This window comes from Crinia signifera, chromosome 12 (assembly GCF_055691185.1).
Source record: "Crinia signifera chromosome 12, ASM5569118v1, whole genome shotgun sequence".
Lineage (NCBI taxonomy): Eukaryota > Metazoa > Chordata > Amphibia > Anura > Myobatrachidae > Crinia > Crinia signifera.
In genome coordinates this window covers 55165389-55185084 of record NC_139228.1, presented here as the reverse complement: position 1 = coordinate 55185084, position 19696 = coordinate 55165389, and the positions used below count along the sequence as shown (strand labels likewise).

At 48.5% G+C, this 19696-nt stretch overlaps 1 protein-coding gene across 2 annotated transcripts in view; it reads right to left on the bottom strand.

The window, feature by feature from the left end:
• LOC146049879 (phospholipase B1, membrane-associated-like) overlaps positions 1 to 19696 on the bottom strand; it is a 57743-nt gene that overhangs the window by 23743 nt on the left and 14304 nt on the right. Inside the window, exons 2-8 of one of the 2 annotated variants that reach the window (XM_083166533.1) lie at positions 13937 to 14001; positions 10658 to 10748; positions 10300 to 10358; positions 10145 to 10212; positions 9882 to 9925; positions 1596 to 1716; positions 14 to 65 (exon numbers count right to left, since the gene is read on the bottom strand). In XM_083166533.1, coding sequence (XP_083022659.1) covers positions 14 to 65; positions 1596 to 1716; positions 9882 to 9925; positions 10145 to 10212; positions 10300 to 10358; positions 10658 to 10748; positions 13937 to 14001 — 500 coding nt within the window. The remainder of the gene's footprint in view (positions 1 to 13; positions 66 to 1595; positions 1717 to 9881; positions 9926 to 10144; positions 10213 to 10299; positions 10359 to 10657; positions 10749 to 13936; positions 14002 to 19696) is intronic. The other variant, XM_083166534.1, reaches the window with a different exon arrangement.

The window sequence follows — 19696 nt, the reverse complement described above, 5'->3', positions numbered from 1 at the left end:
GTAAGATAATTACCGGAAGCGTCTTCAGAGTATCAATCAGGTGTCTGACCTGCTCCGGGAATTTGCTGAAACGAAACCATGGTCAGTTATTCTGGGATATAAGGCCTGCTTAACGCTCACCATGGGTCTTCAACCTATGGCCCTCCAGATGCTGTGAAACTACATGTTTCAACATGCATTGCCACATTTTTTCCTATAAGAGAATACCAAAACTGTCAGGGCATGCTGGGAAATGTAGTTCCACAACATCTGCAGGGCCACAGGTTGAAGACCTGTGCTCTAGACCAGCTGTCCTCAAACTATATTGCTCTGGGACCCCATCAGACATTAATGACATGACCCCAGCAAGTGACTGCAGAAAGTCATCACGTCACACGTGTGGTCAGCAGACAGCACTGTGCATGGCAGCAACGTGGAGGCACAAAATTATTGGAGGAGTCTAACATAACACAATTCAACAGACTTATCAGACTCCTTGAATCACTGACTGAGATTAGAGAAGTCATCAGCCTGATGGTCAGCAACATGGAGTCGCAGCCCCATGCTGAGAAGGTCGGGACCCACTTTGTGGCCAGGACCCACATTTTGACAACTGCTGCTCTAGACACATTACTGACGTACTAACCCTGGTTCATCCCAAGACACAGAATTATATATCTGACCTCTCATTAACAGGGGTTTTCCCACAGAGCTGACGCCCACTGGTTCATTCTTATATTAAACACCAATCTGTGCAAACTCTGAAGAATGTAGTGTTGAGAATCCCAGGAGATCAGTCATTTCTGAGATGCCCCAACCACACTGTCTGGCATCAACACTTATTCAATGGTCAAAGTTACATAGATCACTATCCTTCCCCATTCTGGTGTTTGGTCTGATCAATAACTGAACCTCTTGACCTTAGCCCTTATTCCGATATGATCGCAGTACAAATTTGTTCTCTAAATGGGCAAAACCATGTGCACTGCAGGTGGGGCAGAGGTAACATGTGCAGAGAGAGTTAGATTTGGGTGGGGTATGTTGAAACTGAAATCTAAAAATTGCAGTGTAAAAATAATGCAGCCAGTATTTACCCTGCACAGAAACAAAATAACTCACACACATCTAACTCTCTCTATACATGTTACATCTGCCCCACCTGCAAGTGCACATGGTTTTGCCCATTTTGAGAACAAATTTGTACTGAGATCAGATCTGAATAAGGGCCTATATGTATTTGATATTATGCACTGACTTGCTGTATATACTATAAAAACAGCATATAATTAGGTAACTCTGCAATGTAAGCAGAAGAAGGGATCACAGCAGATTCCCCAGGCACCCTCTGCTAGAAATGGCCCTTGTGAACGGCTGCCGCTATGACCGCATGTGTACAGAAAACCCAAGCGCACACTCCGCCCCTCTCAGAGCCCCTGTCCCTGCGAGTGCATTGCAATCACAATTGATAAATGGGCCCCAAAGCCCTCAAAGTTCTGTCATATAATTTAATATGTAACCATCTGTGCATCTCCCCCCACAGCTGAGCTGCTCACAGTTTGCTGATGCTATATAAATACATTAATGTACTACGCCTTATACAGTGCCGAGTCTCTTACAAGGTGTTGGTTCCGGTGACGGCCAGATTGAGCCCCGTGTCCTCCAGAGGGGCCGGTCTGTAACTCAGTGTGCTCCTCTTCGCAAAGCCAACAAGTCTGGGATTAAATGTCTTCAAAATATCTAGAGATAGGTAACAAAGAGTCCAGTGACTGTCAGGAATACCAGAGACAGGCGGCAGAGAGTCCAGTGACTGTCAATTATATCAGAGACAGGCAGCAAAGAGTCCAGTGACTGTCAGGAACATCAGAGACAGGCGGCAGAGAGTTCAGTGACTGTCAGGAATATCAGAGACAGGCGGCAGAGAGTCCAGTGACTATCAGGAATACCAGAGACAAGCGGCAGAGAGTCCAGTGACTGTCAATTATATCAGAGACAGGCAGCAAAGAGTCCAGTGACTGTCAATTATATCAGAGACAGGCAGCAAAGAGTCCAGTGACTGTCAGGAATATCAGAGACAGGCGGCAGAGAGTCCAGTGACTGTCAATTATATCAGAGACAGGCGGCAGAGAGTCCAGTGACGGTCAGGAATACCAGAGACAGGTGGCAGAGAGTCCAGTGACTGTCAGGAATACCAGAGACAAGCGGCAGAGAGTCCAGTGACTGTCAGGAATATCAGAGACAGGCGACAGAGAGTCCAGTGACTGTCAGGAATATCAGAGACAGGCGGCAGAGAGTCCAGTGACTGTCAATTATATCAGAGACAGGCGGCAGAGAGTCCAGTGACGGTCAGGAATACCAGAGACAGGTGGCAGAGAGTCCAGTGACTGTCAGGAATATCAGAGACAGGCGGCAGAGAGTCCAGTGACTGTCAGGAATACCAGAGATAGGCGGCAGAGAGTCCAGTGACGGTCAGGAATATCAGAGACAGGCGGCAGAGAGTCCAGTGACTGTCAGGAATATCAGAGACAGGCGGCAGAGAGTCCAGTGACTGTCAGGAATATCAGAGACAGGCGGCAGAGAGTCCAGTGACTGTCAGGAATACCAGAGACAGGCAGCAAATAGTCCAGTGACTGTCAGGAATATCAGAGACAGGCAGCAAATAGTCCAGTGACTGTCAGGAATATCAGAGACAGGCGACAGAGAGTCCAGTGACTGTCAGGAATATCAGAGACAGGCGGCAGAGAGTCCAGTGACTGTCAGGAATATCAGAGACAGGCGGCAGAGAGTCCAGTGACTGTCAGGAATATCAGAGACAGGCGGCAGAGAGTCCAGTGACTGTCAGGAATACCAGAGACAGGCAGCAAATAGTCCAGTGACTGTCAGGAATATCAGAGACAGGCGGCAGAGAGTCCAGTGACTGTCAGGAATATCAGAGACAGGCGGCAGAGAGTCCAGTGACTGTCAGGAATATAAGAGACAGGAGGCAGAGAGTCTAGTGACTGTCAGAAATACCAGAGACAGGCAGCAAAGAGTCCAGTGACTGTCAGGAATACCAGAGACAGGAGGCAGAGAGTCTAGTGACTGTCAGAAATACCAGAGACAGGCAGCAAAGAGTCCAGTGACTGTCAGTAATATCAGAGACAGGTGGCAGAGAGTCCAGTGAGTGACTGTCAGGAATATCAGAGACAGGTGGCAGAGAGTCCAGTGACTGTCAATTATATCAGAGACAGGCAGCAAAGAGTCCAGTGACTGTCAGGAACATCAGAGACAGGCGGCAGAGAGTTCAGTGACTGTCAGGAATATCAGAGACAGGCGGCAGAGAGTCCAGTGACTATCAGGAATACCAGAGACAAGCGGCAGAGAGTCCAGTGACTGTCAATTATATCAGAGACAGGCAGCAAAGAGTCCAGTGACTGTCAATTATATCAGAGACAGGCAGCAAAGAGTCCAGTGACTGTCAGGAATATCAGAGACAGGCGGCAGAGAGTCCAGTGACTGTCAATTATATCAGAGACAGGCGGCAGAGAGTCCAGTGACGGTCAGGAATACCAGAGACAGGTGGCAGAGAGTCCAGTGACTGTCAGGAATACCAGAGACAAGCGGCAGAGAGTCCAGTGACTGTCAGGAATATCAGAGACAGGCGGCAGAGAGTCCAGTGATGGTCAGGAATATCAGAGACAGGCGGCAGAGAGTCCAGTGACTGTCAGGAATATCAGAGACAGGCGGCAGAGAGTCCAGTGACTGTCAGGAATATCAGAGACAGGCGACAGAGAGTCCAGTGACTGTCAGGAATATCAGAGACAGGCGGCAGAGAGTCCAGTGACTGTCAATTATATCAGAGACAGGCGGCAGAGAGTCCAGTGACGGTCAGGAATACCAGAGACAGGTGGCAAATAGTCCAGTGACTGTCAGGAATATCAGAGACAGGCGGCAGAGAGTCCAGTGACTGTCAGGAATACCAGAGATAGGCGGCAGAGAGTCCAGTGACAGTCAAGAATATCAGAGACAGGCGGCAGAGAGTCCAGTGACAATCAAATATATCAGAGACAGGCGGCAGAGAGTCCAGTGACTGTCAGGAATATCAGAGACAGGTGGCAAAGAGTCCAGTGACTGTCAGGAATACCAGAGACAGGCAGCAAAGAGTCCAGTGACTGTCAGGAATATCAGAGACAGGCGGCAGAGAGTCCAGTGACTGTCAGGAATATCAGAGACAGGCGGCAGAGAGTCCAGTGACTGTCAATTATATCAGAGACAGGCGGCAGAGAGTCCAGTGACGGTCAGGAATACCAGAGACAGGTGGCAAATAGTCCAGTGACTGTCAGGAATATCAGAGACAGGCGGCAGAGAGTCCAGTGACTGTCAGGAATACCAGAGATAGGCGGCAGAGAGTCCAGTGACAGTCAAGAATATCAGAGACAGGCGGCAGAGAGTCCAGTGACAATCAAATATATCAGAGACAGGCGGCAGAGAGTCCAGTGACTGTCAGGTATATTAGAGACAGGCGGCAGAGAGTCCAGTGACTGTCAGGAATACCAGAGACAGGCAGCAAAGAGTCCAGTGACTGTCAGGAATATCAGAGACAGGCGGCAGAGAGTCCAGTGACTGTCAGGAATATCAGAGACAGGCGGCAGAGAGTCCAGTGACTGTCAATTATATCAGAGACAGGCAGCAAAGAGTCCAGTGACTGTCAGGAACATCAGAGACAGGCGGCAGAGAGTTCAGTGACTGTCAGGAATATCAGAGACAGGCGGCAGAGAGTCCAGTGACTATCAGGAATACCAGAGACAAGCGGCAGAGAGTCCAGTGACTGTCAATTATATCAGAGACAGGCAGCAAAGAGTCCAGTGACTGTCAATTATATCAGAGACAGGCAGCAAAGAGTCCAGTGACTGTCAGGAATATCAGAGACAGGCGGCAGAGAGTCCAGTGACTGTCAATTATATCAGAGACAGGCGGCAGAGAGTCCAGTGACGGTCAGGAATACCAGAGACAGGTGGCAGAGAGTCCAGTGACTGTCAGGAATACCAGAGACAAGCGGCAGAGAGTCCAGTGACTGTCAGGAATATCAGAGACAGGCGACAGAGAGTCCAGTGACTGTCAGGAATATCAGAGACAGGCGGCAGAGAGTCCAGTGACTGTCAATTATATCAGAGACAGGCGGCAGAGAGTCCAGTGATGGTCAGGAATACCAGAGACAGGTGGCAGAGAGTCCAGTGACTGTCAGGAATATCAGAGACAGGCGGCAGAGAGTCCAGTGACTGTCAGGAATACCAGAGATAGGCGGCAGAGAGTCCAGTGACTGTCAGGAATATCAGAGACAGGCGGCAGAGAGTCCAGTGACTGTCAGGAATATCAGAGACAGGCGGCAGAGAGTCCAGTGACTGTCAGGAATATCAGAGACAGGCGGCAGAGAGTCCAGTGACTGTCAGGAATACCAGAGACAGGCAGCAAATAGTCCAGTGACTGTCAGGAATATCAGAGACAGGCAGCAAATAGTCCAGTGACTGTCAGGAATATCAGAGACAGGCGGCAGAGAGTCCAGTGACTGTCAGGAATATCAGAGACAGGCGGCAGAGAGTCCAGTGACTGTCAGGAATATCAGAGACAGGCGGCAGAGAGTCCAGTGACTGTCAGGAATATCAGAGACAGGTGGCAGAGAGTCCAGTGACTGTCAGGAATATCAGAGACAGGCGGCAGAGAGTCCAGTGACTGTCAGGAATATCAGAGACAGGCGGCAGAGAGTCCAGTGACTGTCAGGAATACCAGAGACAGGCAGCAAATAGTCCAGTGACTGTCAGGAATATCAGAGACAGGCGGCAGAGAGTCCAGTGACTGTCAGGAATATCAGAGACAGGCGGCAGAGAGTCCAGTGACTGTCAGGAATATAAGAGACAGGAGGCAGAGAGTCTAGTGACTGTCAGAAATACCAGAGACAGGCAGCAAAGAGTCCAGTGACTGTCAGGAATACCAGAGACAGGAGGCAGAGAGTCTAGTGACTGTCAGAAATACCAGAGACAGGCAGCAAAGAGTCCAGTGACTGTCAGTAATATCAGAGACAGGTGGCAGAGAGTCCAGTGAGTGACTGTCAGGAATATCAGAGACAGGTGGCAGAGAGTCCAGTGACTGTCAATTATATCAGAGACAGGCAGCAAAGAGTCCAGTGACTGTCAGGAACATCAGAGACAGGCGGCAGAGAGTTCAGTGACTGTCAGGAATATCAGAGACAGGCGGCAGAGAGTCCAGTGACTATCAGGAATACCAGAGACAAGCGGCAGAGAGTCCAGTGACTGTCAATTATATCAGAGACAGGCAGCAAAGAGTCCAGTGACTGTCAATTATATCAGAGACAGGCAGCAAAGAGTCCAGTGACTGTCAGGAATATCAGAGACAGGCGGCAGAGAGTCCAGTGACTGTCAATTATATCAGAGACAGGCGGCAGAGAGTCCAGTGACGGTCAGGAATACCAGAGACAGGTGGCAGAGAGTCCAGTGACTGTCAGGAATACCAGAGACAAGCGGCAGAGAGTCCAGTGACTGTCAGGAATATCAGAGACAGGCGGCAGAGAGTCCAGTGATGGTCAGGAATATCAGAGACAGGCGGCAGAGAGTCCAGTGACTGTCAGGAATATCAGAGACAGGCGGCAGAGAGTCCAGTGACTGTCAGGAATATCAGAGACAGGCGACAGAGAGTCCAGTGACTGTCAGGAATATCAGAGACAGGCGGCAGAGAGTCCAGTGACTGTCAATTATATCAGAGACAGGCGGCAGAGAGTCCAGTGACGGTCAGGAATACCAGAGACAGGTGGCAGAGAGTCCAGTGACTGTCAGGAATATCAGAGACAGGCGGCAGAGAGTCCAGTGACTGTCAGGAATACCAGAGATAGGCGGCAGAGAGTCCAGTGACAGTCAAGAATATCAGAGACAGGCGGCAGAGAGTCCAGTGACAATCAAGTATATCAGAGACAGGCGGCAGAGAGTCCAGTGACTGTCAGGAATATCAGAGACAGGTGGCAAAGAGTCCAGTGACTGTCAGGTATATTAGAGACAGGCGGCAGAGAGTCCAGTGACTGTCAGGAATACCAGAGACAGGCAGCAAAGAGTCCAGTGACTGTCAGGAATATCAGAGACAGGCGGCAGAGAGTCCAGTGACTGTCAGGAATATCAGAGACAGGCGGCAGAGAGTCCAGTGACTGTCAGGAATATCAGAGACAGGCGGCAGAGAGTCCAGTGACTGTCAGGAATACCAGAGACAGGCAGCAAATAGTCCAGTGACTGTCAGGAATATCAGAGACAGGCAGCAAATAGTCCAGTGACTGTCAGGAATATCAGAGACAGGCGGCAGAGAGTCCAGTGACTGTCAGGAATATCAGAGACAGGCGGCAGAGAGTCCAGTGACTGTCAGGAATATCAGAGACAGGCGGCAGAGAGTCCAGTGACTGTCAGGAATATCAGAGACAGGCGGCAGAGAGTCCAGTGACTGTCAGGAATACCAGAGACAGGCAGCAAATAGTCCAGTGACTGTCAGGAATATCAGAGACAGGTGGCAAAGAGTCCAGTGACTGTCAGGTATATTAGAGACAGGCGGCAGAGAGTCCAGTGACTGTCAGGAATACCAGAGACAGGCAGCAAAGAGTCCAGTGACTGTCAGGAATATCAGAGACAGGCGGCAGAGAGTCCAGTGACTGTCAGGAATATCAGAGACAGGCGGCAGAGAGTCCAGTGACTGTCAGGAATATCAGAGACAGGCGGCAGAGAGTCCAGTGACTGTCAGGAATACCAGAGACAGGCAGCAAATAGTCCAGTGACTGTCAGGAATATCAGAGACAGGCAGCAATATAGTCCAGTGACTGTCAGGAATATCAGAGACAGGCGGCAGAGAGTCCAGTGACTGTCAGGAATATCAGAGACAGGCGGCAGAGAGTCCAGTGACTGTCAGGAATATCAGAGACAGGCGGCAGAGAGTCCAGTGACTGTCAGGAATATCAGAGACAGGCGGCAGAGAGTCCAGTGACTGTCAGGAATATCAGAGACAGGCGGCAGAGAGTCCAGTGACTGTCAGGAATACCAGAGACAGGCAGCAAATAGTCCAGTGACTGTCAGGAATATCAGAGACAGGCGGCAGAGAGTCCAGTTACTGTCAGGAATATCAGAGACAGGCGGCAGAGAGTCCAGTGACTGTCAGGAATATAAGAGACAGGAGGCAGAGAGTCCAGTGACTGTCAGAAATACCAGAGACAGGCAGCAAAGAGTCCAGTGACTGTCAGGAATACCAGAGACAGGAGGCAGAGAGTCTAGTGACTGTCAGAAATACCAGAGACATGCAGCAAAGAGTCCAGTGACTGTCAGTAATATCAGAGACAGGTGGCAGAGAGTCCAGTGAGTGACTGTCAGGAATATCAGAGACAGGTGGCAGAGAGTCCAGTGACTGTCAATTATATCAGAGACAGGCAGCAAAGAGTCCAGTGACTGTCAGGAACATCAAAGACAGGTGACAAAGAGTCCGGTGACTGTCAGGAATACCAGAGACAGGCGGCAGAGAGTCCAATGACTGTCAGGAATACTAGAGACAGGCGGCAGAGAGTCCAGTGACTGTCAGGAATACTAGAGACAGACGGCAGAGAGTCCAGTGACTGTCAGGAATACTAGAGACAGGAGGCAGAGGGGATTACACATGGGGGCAGTGGTCACATGGCTATGATGTCACTACACTATACTCGGGGGAGAGATAATGTACCAGCCAATCATCTCCTGACTGTCATGTTACAGGCTGTGGTTAACAAATGATGGTTAGGAGCAGACTGGCTGGTACTTTATCTCTCTCCTTAGTGCTCTACACCTGGCTTCATATTATAAAGACATTTTGCTCAGTCATCTTGTGACATGGAAACACAGAGATGATGCCGTGAATATAACAACCCCATTGGACCCCTCGTCTAATCAGGTCTTTTGCTGTCAGGACAGGAGGTGTGTGGTCAACACCAAAAGGTCGACATGAGTTTTTCATGTTTTTTTGTTTGTCAGTGTTGAATCCTGTGCTAACGCTTAACCCAGCAACACTTTACCATTCCCAATCAGTCCACGTGGATGATAAAATATGCAACAGTTCCGAACAATTTAAAAAATCCTCAAAAACTCATGTTGACCTTTTCATGTGTCGACTTGTTGACAAAATTTTGCTTATGTAGACATTTTGACAATTTTGACCTTGTGCTTGTTGGCCTAGACCAGGGGTCCTCAAACTATTTTGCTCTGGGACCCCATCAGACAATAAAAATAATGACATGACCCCAGCAAGTTACAGCAGAAGGTCATCACATCACATGTGTAGTCAGCAGACAGCACATACATGGCAGCATTGTGCAGACACAACATGATGGGAGGAGTCTAATATACCATAACCAATCACATCACATGTGTAGTCAGCAGACAGCACATACATGGCAGCATTGTGCAGACACAACATGATGGGAGGAGTCTAATATACCATAACCAATCACATCACATGTGTAGTCAGCAGACAGCACATACATGGCAGCATTGTGCAGACACAACATGATGGGAGGAGTCTAATATACCATAACCAATCACATCACATGTGTAGTCAGCAGACAGCACATACATGGCAGCATTGTGCAGACACAACATGATGGGAGGAGTCTAACATAACAGACAATTCAACAGATTTATCAGCCTCCTTCAATCACTGACTGAGATTAGAAGTAATCAGCCTGATGGTCAGCAACATGGAGTCGTGACCCCATGCTGAGAAGGTCGGGACCCACTTTGGGGTCAGGACCCACAGTTTGAGAAGCGCTGGCCTAGACAATGTCTACCTTTTCAATACCCTACAGACAAACCGTTACTGTGTGTGATGTAACAAGGAGATAAGGTGAATAAAGGACTCACTGGGTAACGTGATAACATCAGACAGGTTCCCGTATCCCCCAATGCTGAGGAGAAAAGACAGACACTCAGTATAATGATGAGTGATGGGATGCTTCAGATATGGGATACAGATCAATTATATATATACCATGCAGAGTATATAACAGCTACTTATAGTGCCAGCGTATTCCGTTACATGGTACATCTGATAAACAGTAATAACAGAACGACACAGAGGGCCCTGCTCGTGGGATTACCCTCCAGAATGAGCCCCTCACACTCACCTCCAGGAGAACTGTCGATATTCCGTCGGGATCTCTAGTACGTGTGAAGCATTTGCACCAATTGCTGTCTTTAAATAACAGGAAAACTAATCAGAACACCCACAAAACCCAGCACTAACCCGCATGAGTCCCCTTAATGGTGTTTGTCCACATACCGTTAGAGAGTCCCCAAGAGCAGCCACAATCTTCACATCCGCCGGTCTTACACGGTCAGCTATCGGAGACAAGGGAGAGATAGGGATTAGTCAGTGACTGGTTATGTGTTCTAGGAAGACGATAGTTACTAAGCTGCGTCTACACATTGCCTTTTATCAGGATGCAGTTGAACAGGATCCTGTTTAGCAGGATGCAGCAGGCTTGTGTATATATCCTCTTGAGTAAGCATTCTGCTAAATAGCTCCTGTTCGACTATATCCTGCTAAAACGCAATGTGTTGACGCAGCCTCATTTGCCGGGAATGTGGGAAAAGCAGAAGCGCTGGACCCAATCACAAGGCAGAGAACAGCCACTGACCTGACGTGGGTATCTCATCAGATGGGGACATATCCGGACAGGTGTAATCTCTGGCAGCTGCAAATAGCCCTCTGGACTGTACAGGGAATTGCTGGGAAATATATAATAATAAAATTGAATACATTTTGGGAGTCAGGAGATGGGTGGACTCTCACCACGCATTACTGTGGGGGAGAGGATTCAGGACCTGCAGGGACTGATGGGAAATTCCTCCTCTGTCCCTGAAGGTTTTTGTGTAATTTAAGGATTTTATTCATATAACGCCATTCTGGCATAATATTATATACGGTTACCTTTTATCTGTAATATTTCTATGCTTGCAGACTACAGTGCTTTGAATGTTAGAGCAAGGTCTCATCATCTCCGTTAGCCCTGTGCTGAATAGCGGGGATGTGGTAAACCTGCAGAAAACCACATCCTGACTAGAGTCCTCTCTGTGTTCCCTGCTTAAACTCTGATAGAAACACAGTCCCTGTATAGTACAGCTGTAAGGCCGGTGTCACAGTCCCTGTACAGTACAGCTGTGAGGCCGGTGTCACAGTCCCTGTACAGTACAGCTGTGAGGCCGGTGTCACAGCCCCTGTACGGTACAGCTGTAAGGCCGGTGTCACAGTCCCTGTACAATACAGCTGTAAGGCCGGTGTCACAGTCCCTGTACAGTACAGCTATAAGGCCGGTGTCACAGTCCCTGTACAATACAGCTGTAAGGCCGGTGTCGCAGTCCCTGTACGGTACAGCTGTAAGGCCAGTGTCACAGTCACTGTACAGTACAGCTGTGAGGCCGGTGTCACAGTCCCTGTACAGTACAGCTGTAAGGCCGGTGTCACAGTCCCTGTACAATACAGCTGTAAGGCCGGTGTCACAGTCCCTGTACGGTACAGCTGTAAGGCCGGTGTCACAGTCCCTGTACAATACAGCTGTAAGGCCGGTGTCACAGTCCCTGTACGGTACAGCTGTAAGGCCGGTGTCACAGTCCCTGTACGGTACAGCTGTAAGGCCGGTGTCACAGTCCCTGTACGGTACAGCTGTAAGGCCGGTGTCACAGTCCCTGTACGGTACAGCTGTAAGGCCGGTGTCACAGTCCCTGTACGGTACAGCTGTAAGGCCGGTGTCACAGTCCCTGTACGGTACAGCTGTAAGGCCGGTGTCACAGTCCCTGTACGGTACAGCTGTAAGGCCGGTGTCACAGTCCCTGTACGGTACAGCTGTAAGGCCGGTGTCACAGTCCCTGTACAGAAGAGCTGTAAGGCCGGTGTCACAGTCCCTGTACAGTACAGCTGTAAGGCCGGTGTCACAGTCCCTGTACAGTACAGCTGTAAGGCCGGTGTCACAGTCCCTGTACAGTACAGCTGTAAGGCCAGTGTCACAGTCCCTGTACAATACAGCTGTAAGGCCAGTGTCACAGTCCCTGTACAGTACAGCTGTAAGGCCGGTGTCACAGTCCCTGTACAGTACAGCTGTGAGGCCGGTGTCACAGCCCCTGTACAATACAGCTGTAAGGCCGGTGTACAGTCCCTGTATGGTACAGCTGTAAGGCCGGTGTCACAGTCCCTGTACAATACAGCTGTAAGGCCGGTGTCACAGTCCCTGTACGGTACAGCTGTAAGGCCGGTGTCACAGTCCCTGTACGGTACAGCTGTAAGGCCGGTGTCACAGTCCTTGTACGGTACAGCTGTAAGGCCGGTGTCACAGTCCCTGTACAGAAGAGCTGTAAGGCCGGTGTCGCAGTCCCTGTAAGTACAGCTGTAAGGCCGGTGTCGCAGTCCCTGTACAGTACAGCTGTAAGGCCGGTGTCACAGTCCCTGTACAATACAGCTGTAAGGCCAGTGTCACAGTCCCTGTACAGTACAGCTGTAAGGCCGGTGTCACAGTCCCTGTACAGTACAGCTGTGAGGCCGGTGTCACAGCCCCTGTACAATACAGCTGTAAGGCCGGTGTCGCAGTCCCTGTATGGTACAGCTGTAAGGCCGGTGTCACAGTCCCTGTATGGTACAGCTGTAAGGCCGGTGTCACAGTCCCTGTACGGTACAGCTGTAAGGCCAGTGTCACAGTCCTTGTGCAGTACAGCTGTAAGGCCAGTGTCACAGTCCTTGTGCAGTACAGCTGTAAGGCCGGTGTCACAGTCCCTGTACAGAAGAGCTGTAAGCAGTGGCATAACTAGATACATGTGGGCCCCATAGCAAAAGTTTGTAAGGGCCCCTATTCATCAACTAATGCTGAAAAATGTATATAGCACATGATACTTTGACAGGCAAGAGGGGCCCTCTCAGCTCTGGGCCCCATAGCAGCTGCACCCCCTGCACCAATGGTAGTTACGCCCTTGGCTGTAAGGCCGGTGTCACAGTCCCTGTACAGTACAGCTGTAAGGCCGGTGTCACAGTCCCTGTACAGTACAGCTGTAAGGCCGGTGTCGCAGTCCCTGTACGGTACAGCTGTAGGGCCGGTGTCAAATTCCCTGTACGGTACAGCTGTAAGGCCGGTGTCACAGTCCCTGTACAGTACAGCTGTAAGGCCAGTGTCACAGTCCCTGTACAGTACAGCTGTAAGGCCAGTGTCACAGTCCCTGTACAATACAGCTGTAAGGACAGTGTCACAGTCCCTGTACGGTACAGCTGTAAGGTCGGTGTCACAGTCCCTGTACGGTACAGCTGTAAGGCCAGTGTCGCAGTCCCTGTACAGTACAGCTGTAAGGCCGGTGTCGCAGTCCCTGTACAGTACAGCTGTAAGGCCGGTGTCGCAGTCCCTGTACGTTACAGCTGTAGGGCCGGTGTCACATTCCCTGTACGGTACAGCTATAAGGCCAGTGTCACAGTCCCTGTACAGTACAGCTGTAAGGCCAGTGTCACAGTCCCTGTACAATACAGCTGTAAGGCCAGTGTCACAGTCCCTGTACGGTACAGCTGTAAGGCCGGTGTCACAGTCCCTGTACGGTACAGCTGTAAGGCCGGTGTCACAGTCCCTGTACGATACAGCTGTAAGGCCGGTGTCACAGTCCCTGTATGGTACAGCTATAAGGCCAGTGTCACAGTCCTTGTACGGTACAGCTGTAAGGCCGGTGTCACAGTCCTTGTGCAGTACAGCTGTAAGGCCGGTGTCACAGTCCTTGTGCAGTACAGCTGTAAGGCCGGTGTCACAGTCCCTGTACAGAACAGCTGTAAGGCCTGTGTCACAGTCCCTGTACAGTACAGCTGTAAGGCCGGTGTCACAGTCCCTGTACAGAACAGCTGTACAGAATGTATCACAGTCCCTGTATGGTACAGCTGTGAGTCCTAACATTACCTGTAGGCCATGCACAGAGATTTGCTCTTTCATTCCGTCCATGTAATTACCCATCCAGTCCAAACCTACACAGAACAGCACAAAAATCATATAATCACTAATAGTGACACCAAATACTGCAAATACCCACATAACGCAGTTACTTATATAAAAATATGTAGAATATATCACTATGTACCTGTCAGAGGGTAGATGGGACAGAGTAATGTTCTGCAGATCACTAGAGGGGTCAGTAATGTAATAATCTGCAGAATATATTACTATGTACCTGTCAGGGGGTCAATAGGACAGAGCGATGTTCTGCAGAACACTAGGGAGGTCAGTAATGTAATAATCTGCAGAATATATCACTATGTACCTGTCAGGGGCCAGACAGGACAGAGCAATGTTCTGCAGATCACTAGAGGTCAGTAATGTAATACTCTGCAGAATATATCACTAAGTATCTGTCAGGAGGTAGATGGGGCAGAGTGATGTTTTGCAGATCATTAGAGATGTCATTAATTAATGTAATACTGTAATCTGCAGGATAACGAGATTTATGTCTTACCTGTTAAATGTCTTTCTTCGAGGACGTCAGGGGCCACAGGGCTAACAGTGGGTAGTGAGCGGGAGAGCGACCATTCTAGCACCAGAAAGGTTAAACTACTTGGCTTCTCCCAGTCATCCAGGCTCCTCCCCTCCTCTACCCCGCCTCCAGGCCAAGCTACTCAGTTTTAACAAGCCAGGGCAGGAGACAAGAGAGTAGAGATGGGCAAAGTGACTCACTAAAGAAAGCGGTGATCAATTGTTCGCTCAGTGAAAAGAACAGGTTCTTTTGGACAGCTCACTGACTCACTTTGAAAAGAAAAAAAAAAACCATCCCATTTGAAATACAACTTTTGTCTTATTAAATTTCCCCCAATATGTTAATTTGGTAAGCCGAATATTTCAATTCAGCTAGTAACCAACAGTCAGCAGAACAGCTGAACACCGATAAGATCCCATATGCCACCGGACCCACTTGTCCGATAAAGCCGGTAAAATGATTATCTCCACAGCGTCAAGCCTAAAGTGTGTAAATCAAGCCAGACAAGGGGGAACGTTTGATACCAGGCAATGATGTAGCACACACCTGTTAGGTAGAGCACCTGACAGATAGAGCCCAGCTCACTGGATCTTTATTTCATGAATCTGGGACCTGTGGTGCTTCAAGTTCCGCAGCAGCCCTGTTATTCAGCACTCAGCAGCTCCAGTGCAATACTTTCTGGAGTTAGTACATCTCAGCTGCCACAGGTGGCAGTGCTGGGCTCAAACATGGTGTGGATTGCACTCTGCGGAGCTGGATGGACTACAGCCCTGAGTCAGTCAGTACAGATCCTTTAAGCGACCATGTTGCAAGTTCCACCATAAGTAGGGACATGCTGAATTCCTTGCAAGGAGCATCCCTCCAGCAATTGGTGAGAGAGCCCACTCGTAAGGACGCAATATTAGACTTAATACTTACAAATGGTGACAGAATATCTGACATAAATGTGGGTGAAAATCTGGGATCCAGTGACCATCAAGCAGTATGGTTCAAAATAAAGACAGAGACTGACTCATCGCACACAAAAACAAAGGTGTTAGATTTTAGGAAGGCTGATTTTGTAGAGATGGGAAACTCTGTAAGGGATTCTTTGGCAGAGTGGAGGAACTTGGAAGGAGTGCAGGATAAGTGGGAAAAATTAAAAAGTGCAATTCTAAAAGCAACAGAACTTTGTGTCAAAAGTTAGGAAAAACACAAGAAAAAGAAAGCCATTGTGGTTTGCAAAAGAAGTAGCAAGTATTGTGAAAGCAAAAAAGTTAGCCTTTAAGAAATTTAAGCAGATGCAGAAGAATGAGGACAAAGAGGTGTATCTTGTTAGACAGAAGGAGGATAAGAAGGTAATCAGATGTGCAAAAGCACAGGCTGAAGAGAAAATGGCCCAGTCAGTGGGTAAAGGGGGGAAAACTTTTTTTAGGTATATAAGTGAAAGGAGAAAAACAAAAAGTGGAATAATTAGACTGAAGACAGAGAGTGGAAGTTTTCTTGAGGGGGACAATGTAATAGCAGATAATATTAATAATTATTTCTGCTCAGTATTCACTGCTGAAAGAGAGGGGAAGGGGCCACAGTTAAGTTGCAAGTATAGTCAGAAAACTGAGGGAGAGACAAGTACATTTACAGAGGAGAAATTCCTCACAGAACTCTCAAAACTGAAAGTGGATAAATCAATGGGGCCAGATGGGATACATCCAAGGATACTAAAAGAGCTGAAAGGGGAGCTGATAAAACCAATAACAGAATTATTCAACCAGTCACTAGCTACTGGAGTAATCCCAGAGGACTGGAAGCAGTGAATGTAGTCCCACAAAAGTGGAAGCAAGGAAGAGGTAAGCAACTATCGACCAGAGAGCCTTACATCAGTAGTAGGGAAATTGATGGAAACACTCTTAAAACAAAGAGTTGTAGAATATCTCAAAACCAGCAATTTACAGGATCCAAAACAGCATGGGTTTACTGGGGGAAGATCATGTCAAACAAATCTTACTGACTTTTTTGACTGGGTGACTAAAGTAATAGATCAAGGTGGGGCTGTAGATGTAGCTTATCTAGACTTTAGTAAAGCTTTTGACACTGTCCCACATCGCAGACTGTTAAATAAACTTGAAAGCTTGGGATTGGATTCTAAGATAGTTGAATGGATAAGAGCGTGGTTGCAGGACAGAAAACAGAGAGTTGTAGTAAACGGAGTACAGTCAAAGGAGGGAAAGGTTACAAGTGGAGTACCCCAGGGATCTGTACTTGGACTGGTGCTTTTTAATATCTTTATTGGTGATATTGCAAATGGAATGGAGGGTAAAATGTGCCTTTTTGCAGATGACACAAAGGTATGCAACAGGGTAGACACACCAGGAGGGGTAAAACAAATGATTGAGGATCTAGGCAGATTAGAGAAATGGTCAAGAGAATGGCAACTACAGTTTAATGCCAAAAAATGCAAAATCATGCACTTGGGTCTCAGAAATCCAAAGACTCAATATAGTATAAATGGCACTATAATGGAAACTACTGAGGAAGAGAGGGATCTAGGTGTCACTATTTCAGGGGACTTAAAAGCAGGTAGGCAATGTAACAAAGCAATGAAGAAGGCAAGTCAGATGCTTGGTTGCATAGGGAGAGGTATCAGCAGTAGAAAGAAAGAAGTAATAATGCCACTGTATAGGTCATTGGTACGACCTCACCTAGAGTATTGTGTTCAGTTCTGGAGGCCATATCTCCAGAAGGATATAAATACATTAGAGACTGTACAAAGAAGAGCAACTAAAATGGTGCATGGCCTATATCACAAAACGTACCAGGAAAGACTAAAATATCTTAATATGTATACTTAACAAGGTACAGGTGGGAGACATTCTTCACAGGAAGAGGAGCAACAGAACACGAGGACATGCACTGAAACTAGAGGGAGGAAGATTCAGGGGAAATGTGAGGAAGAATTTTTTCACAGAAAGAGTAGTAAATAAGTAGAATAGCCTCCCAACAGAGGTGGTAGACGCATATACAGTAGTACAATTTAAACATGCTTGGGATAAGCATATTGATATCCAGAGCCGGCCCTAGCCTAAGTGACGCCCTAGGCAAGATTTTGGCTGGTGCCCCCTAGCACCGCCACTAGTTCCGCCTCTGACCCTGCTCCCCTTTCCCAGCACCATCAACCCTCATCAAAGCAGTCATCATTTTGGTGCTCCTACCCACAATATTTTAAATAGAAACAGTGCCCACATTTGGTGCGCAGCCCAAACAGGGGTGTTTTCTTGCTGGGAAGGGGCATGGCCACACAATAGTACCCCCAATTCAAATTATGCCACACAGTAGTGCAACTTTATTCACATATCATGCGATGGTGTCCCTTATTCACGTTACATCACACAGTAGTACCACTTTACCTTATGTACATTATTGCTCACATTATTCACAGTATTTTAAGCACCTCCATGGCCACACTGCAACCCAGCACAAAGCTGTGTGTGCTGGGCAGAGGAGAAGAGCTGCAGCTGCTGCTGTCACTTAAGGGGATGTTTCCTCACACATCTTGCATCAATAGGCCATGCAACTCCTGGCCAGTTCTTCTAACGTTGGGTGCCTTTTTTGCTGTAAATTCGTCTTATTTGCATTGTTATGACCAGCACACACAAGGAGCTTCCAATGATTAAAATGATATGTGGCATGAATATATTCTGTGTGCGACTGTGGCTGTACCTGCATATGTTACAGTGATTTCCATGAATACACTATTTCATATGCAGATACAGCCTCACTCACACAGAGATTATAGGCATGCTGCATATCATTTTAATCAGCAGAAGCTGCTGGTGCCCCTAGGCATTCCAAATGCCCTAGGCAATTGCCTAGTTTGCCTATGCCTAAGGCCGGCTCTGTTGATATCCTTACAAAAAAATAAGGATCAAATATGGTTTGAGGTAACATGTTTAAAAAAGGGACAGACTAGATGGGCCAAGTGGTTCTTATCTGCCGTCAAATTCTATGTTTCTATGTTTCATGTGTGGCACTGCTGTGCTCAGGCAAATGCAGAAAATGAAAATGAAACTGAACTGAAGAATGACCATTCCCATTTTAGCGAGTACCGACTCACTGACTCTTTTAAAGGAACCAGTCAAAAGAACTGTTTCACTCACGACAGACCCATCTCTACAAGGGAAAAGGATGAGAAACACCATACATAAACACATTCAAACATATGTGAGGTCCCTCAATAGAGGAAACCATAATTGTAACATGTGTGAGTACCCTCAACAGAGGAACCATTAACTAAGTTCACTCAACGGAGGAACTATGAACTTTAATACAAATGAAGCAGGTGCGGCAGGGAGGGATCCCTGTGGCCACTGACGACCTTGAAGAAAGAGATTTAACAGGTAAGACATAAATCTGGTTTTATTCTTTAGGAGAGGTCAGGGGCCACAGGGCAAACAGTGGGACACCCTAATGCAGTCTCATAAGGGTGGGGACACACCTGTGCTGTGGCCAGTACACTCTGGCCAAATGCTGAGTCCAGGGAGGCAACTGTATCAAACACATATAAGCGTACGAAAGTGACGACCATGTCGCCGCCTTGCAAAGATGCTCTGCTGTTGCACCACCCCTAACAGCTCAAGACGCACACACAGACCTTGTGGAATGAGCCTGGACCCCCGCAGATACCGGGAAGGAGGCGCCCAAGTAAGCCTGCTTGATGACAGATCTCAGCAACAGGCAGGGCCGCTGACAGGGGGGTGCCAGGGGTACAACTGTCCCGGGTCCCAGCCTCTGGAAGGACCCGGGCAGCAGCCCACAGTGGCACGGCACCCCCCCCCCCCCCCCGCACAAATGCCCCCACCCGGCGCCGGCGGTCAGGCTTGCACAATACACAGTGCAGCCTGCAGAGCGCCGAGCCTAGGATACAGAGGGAGGAGTGCCGGCGCGCGTGAGGGGGGGGGGGGGGGGGCGCGCCGCTGGGGGCCCAGGCTGAAGGTCAGTCCCGGGCCCCAACATTACTAGTGGCGGCCCAGGGCAATAGTCTGCTTAGTGGAAGTCCAACCCCTCTTTTGAAATCCATAGAGGACAAAGAGAGAGTCTGATTTCCTAAGAGCCTTAGTGCGATGCACATAGATGCGCAAAGCACGGACAACATCCAGGGGACGCTGCTCCGGAGAGGCAACCAGTCTCCGAAAGGCAGGGACAACAATCTCCTGGAT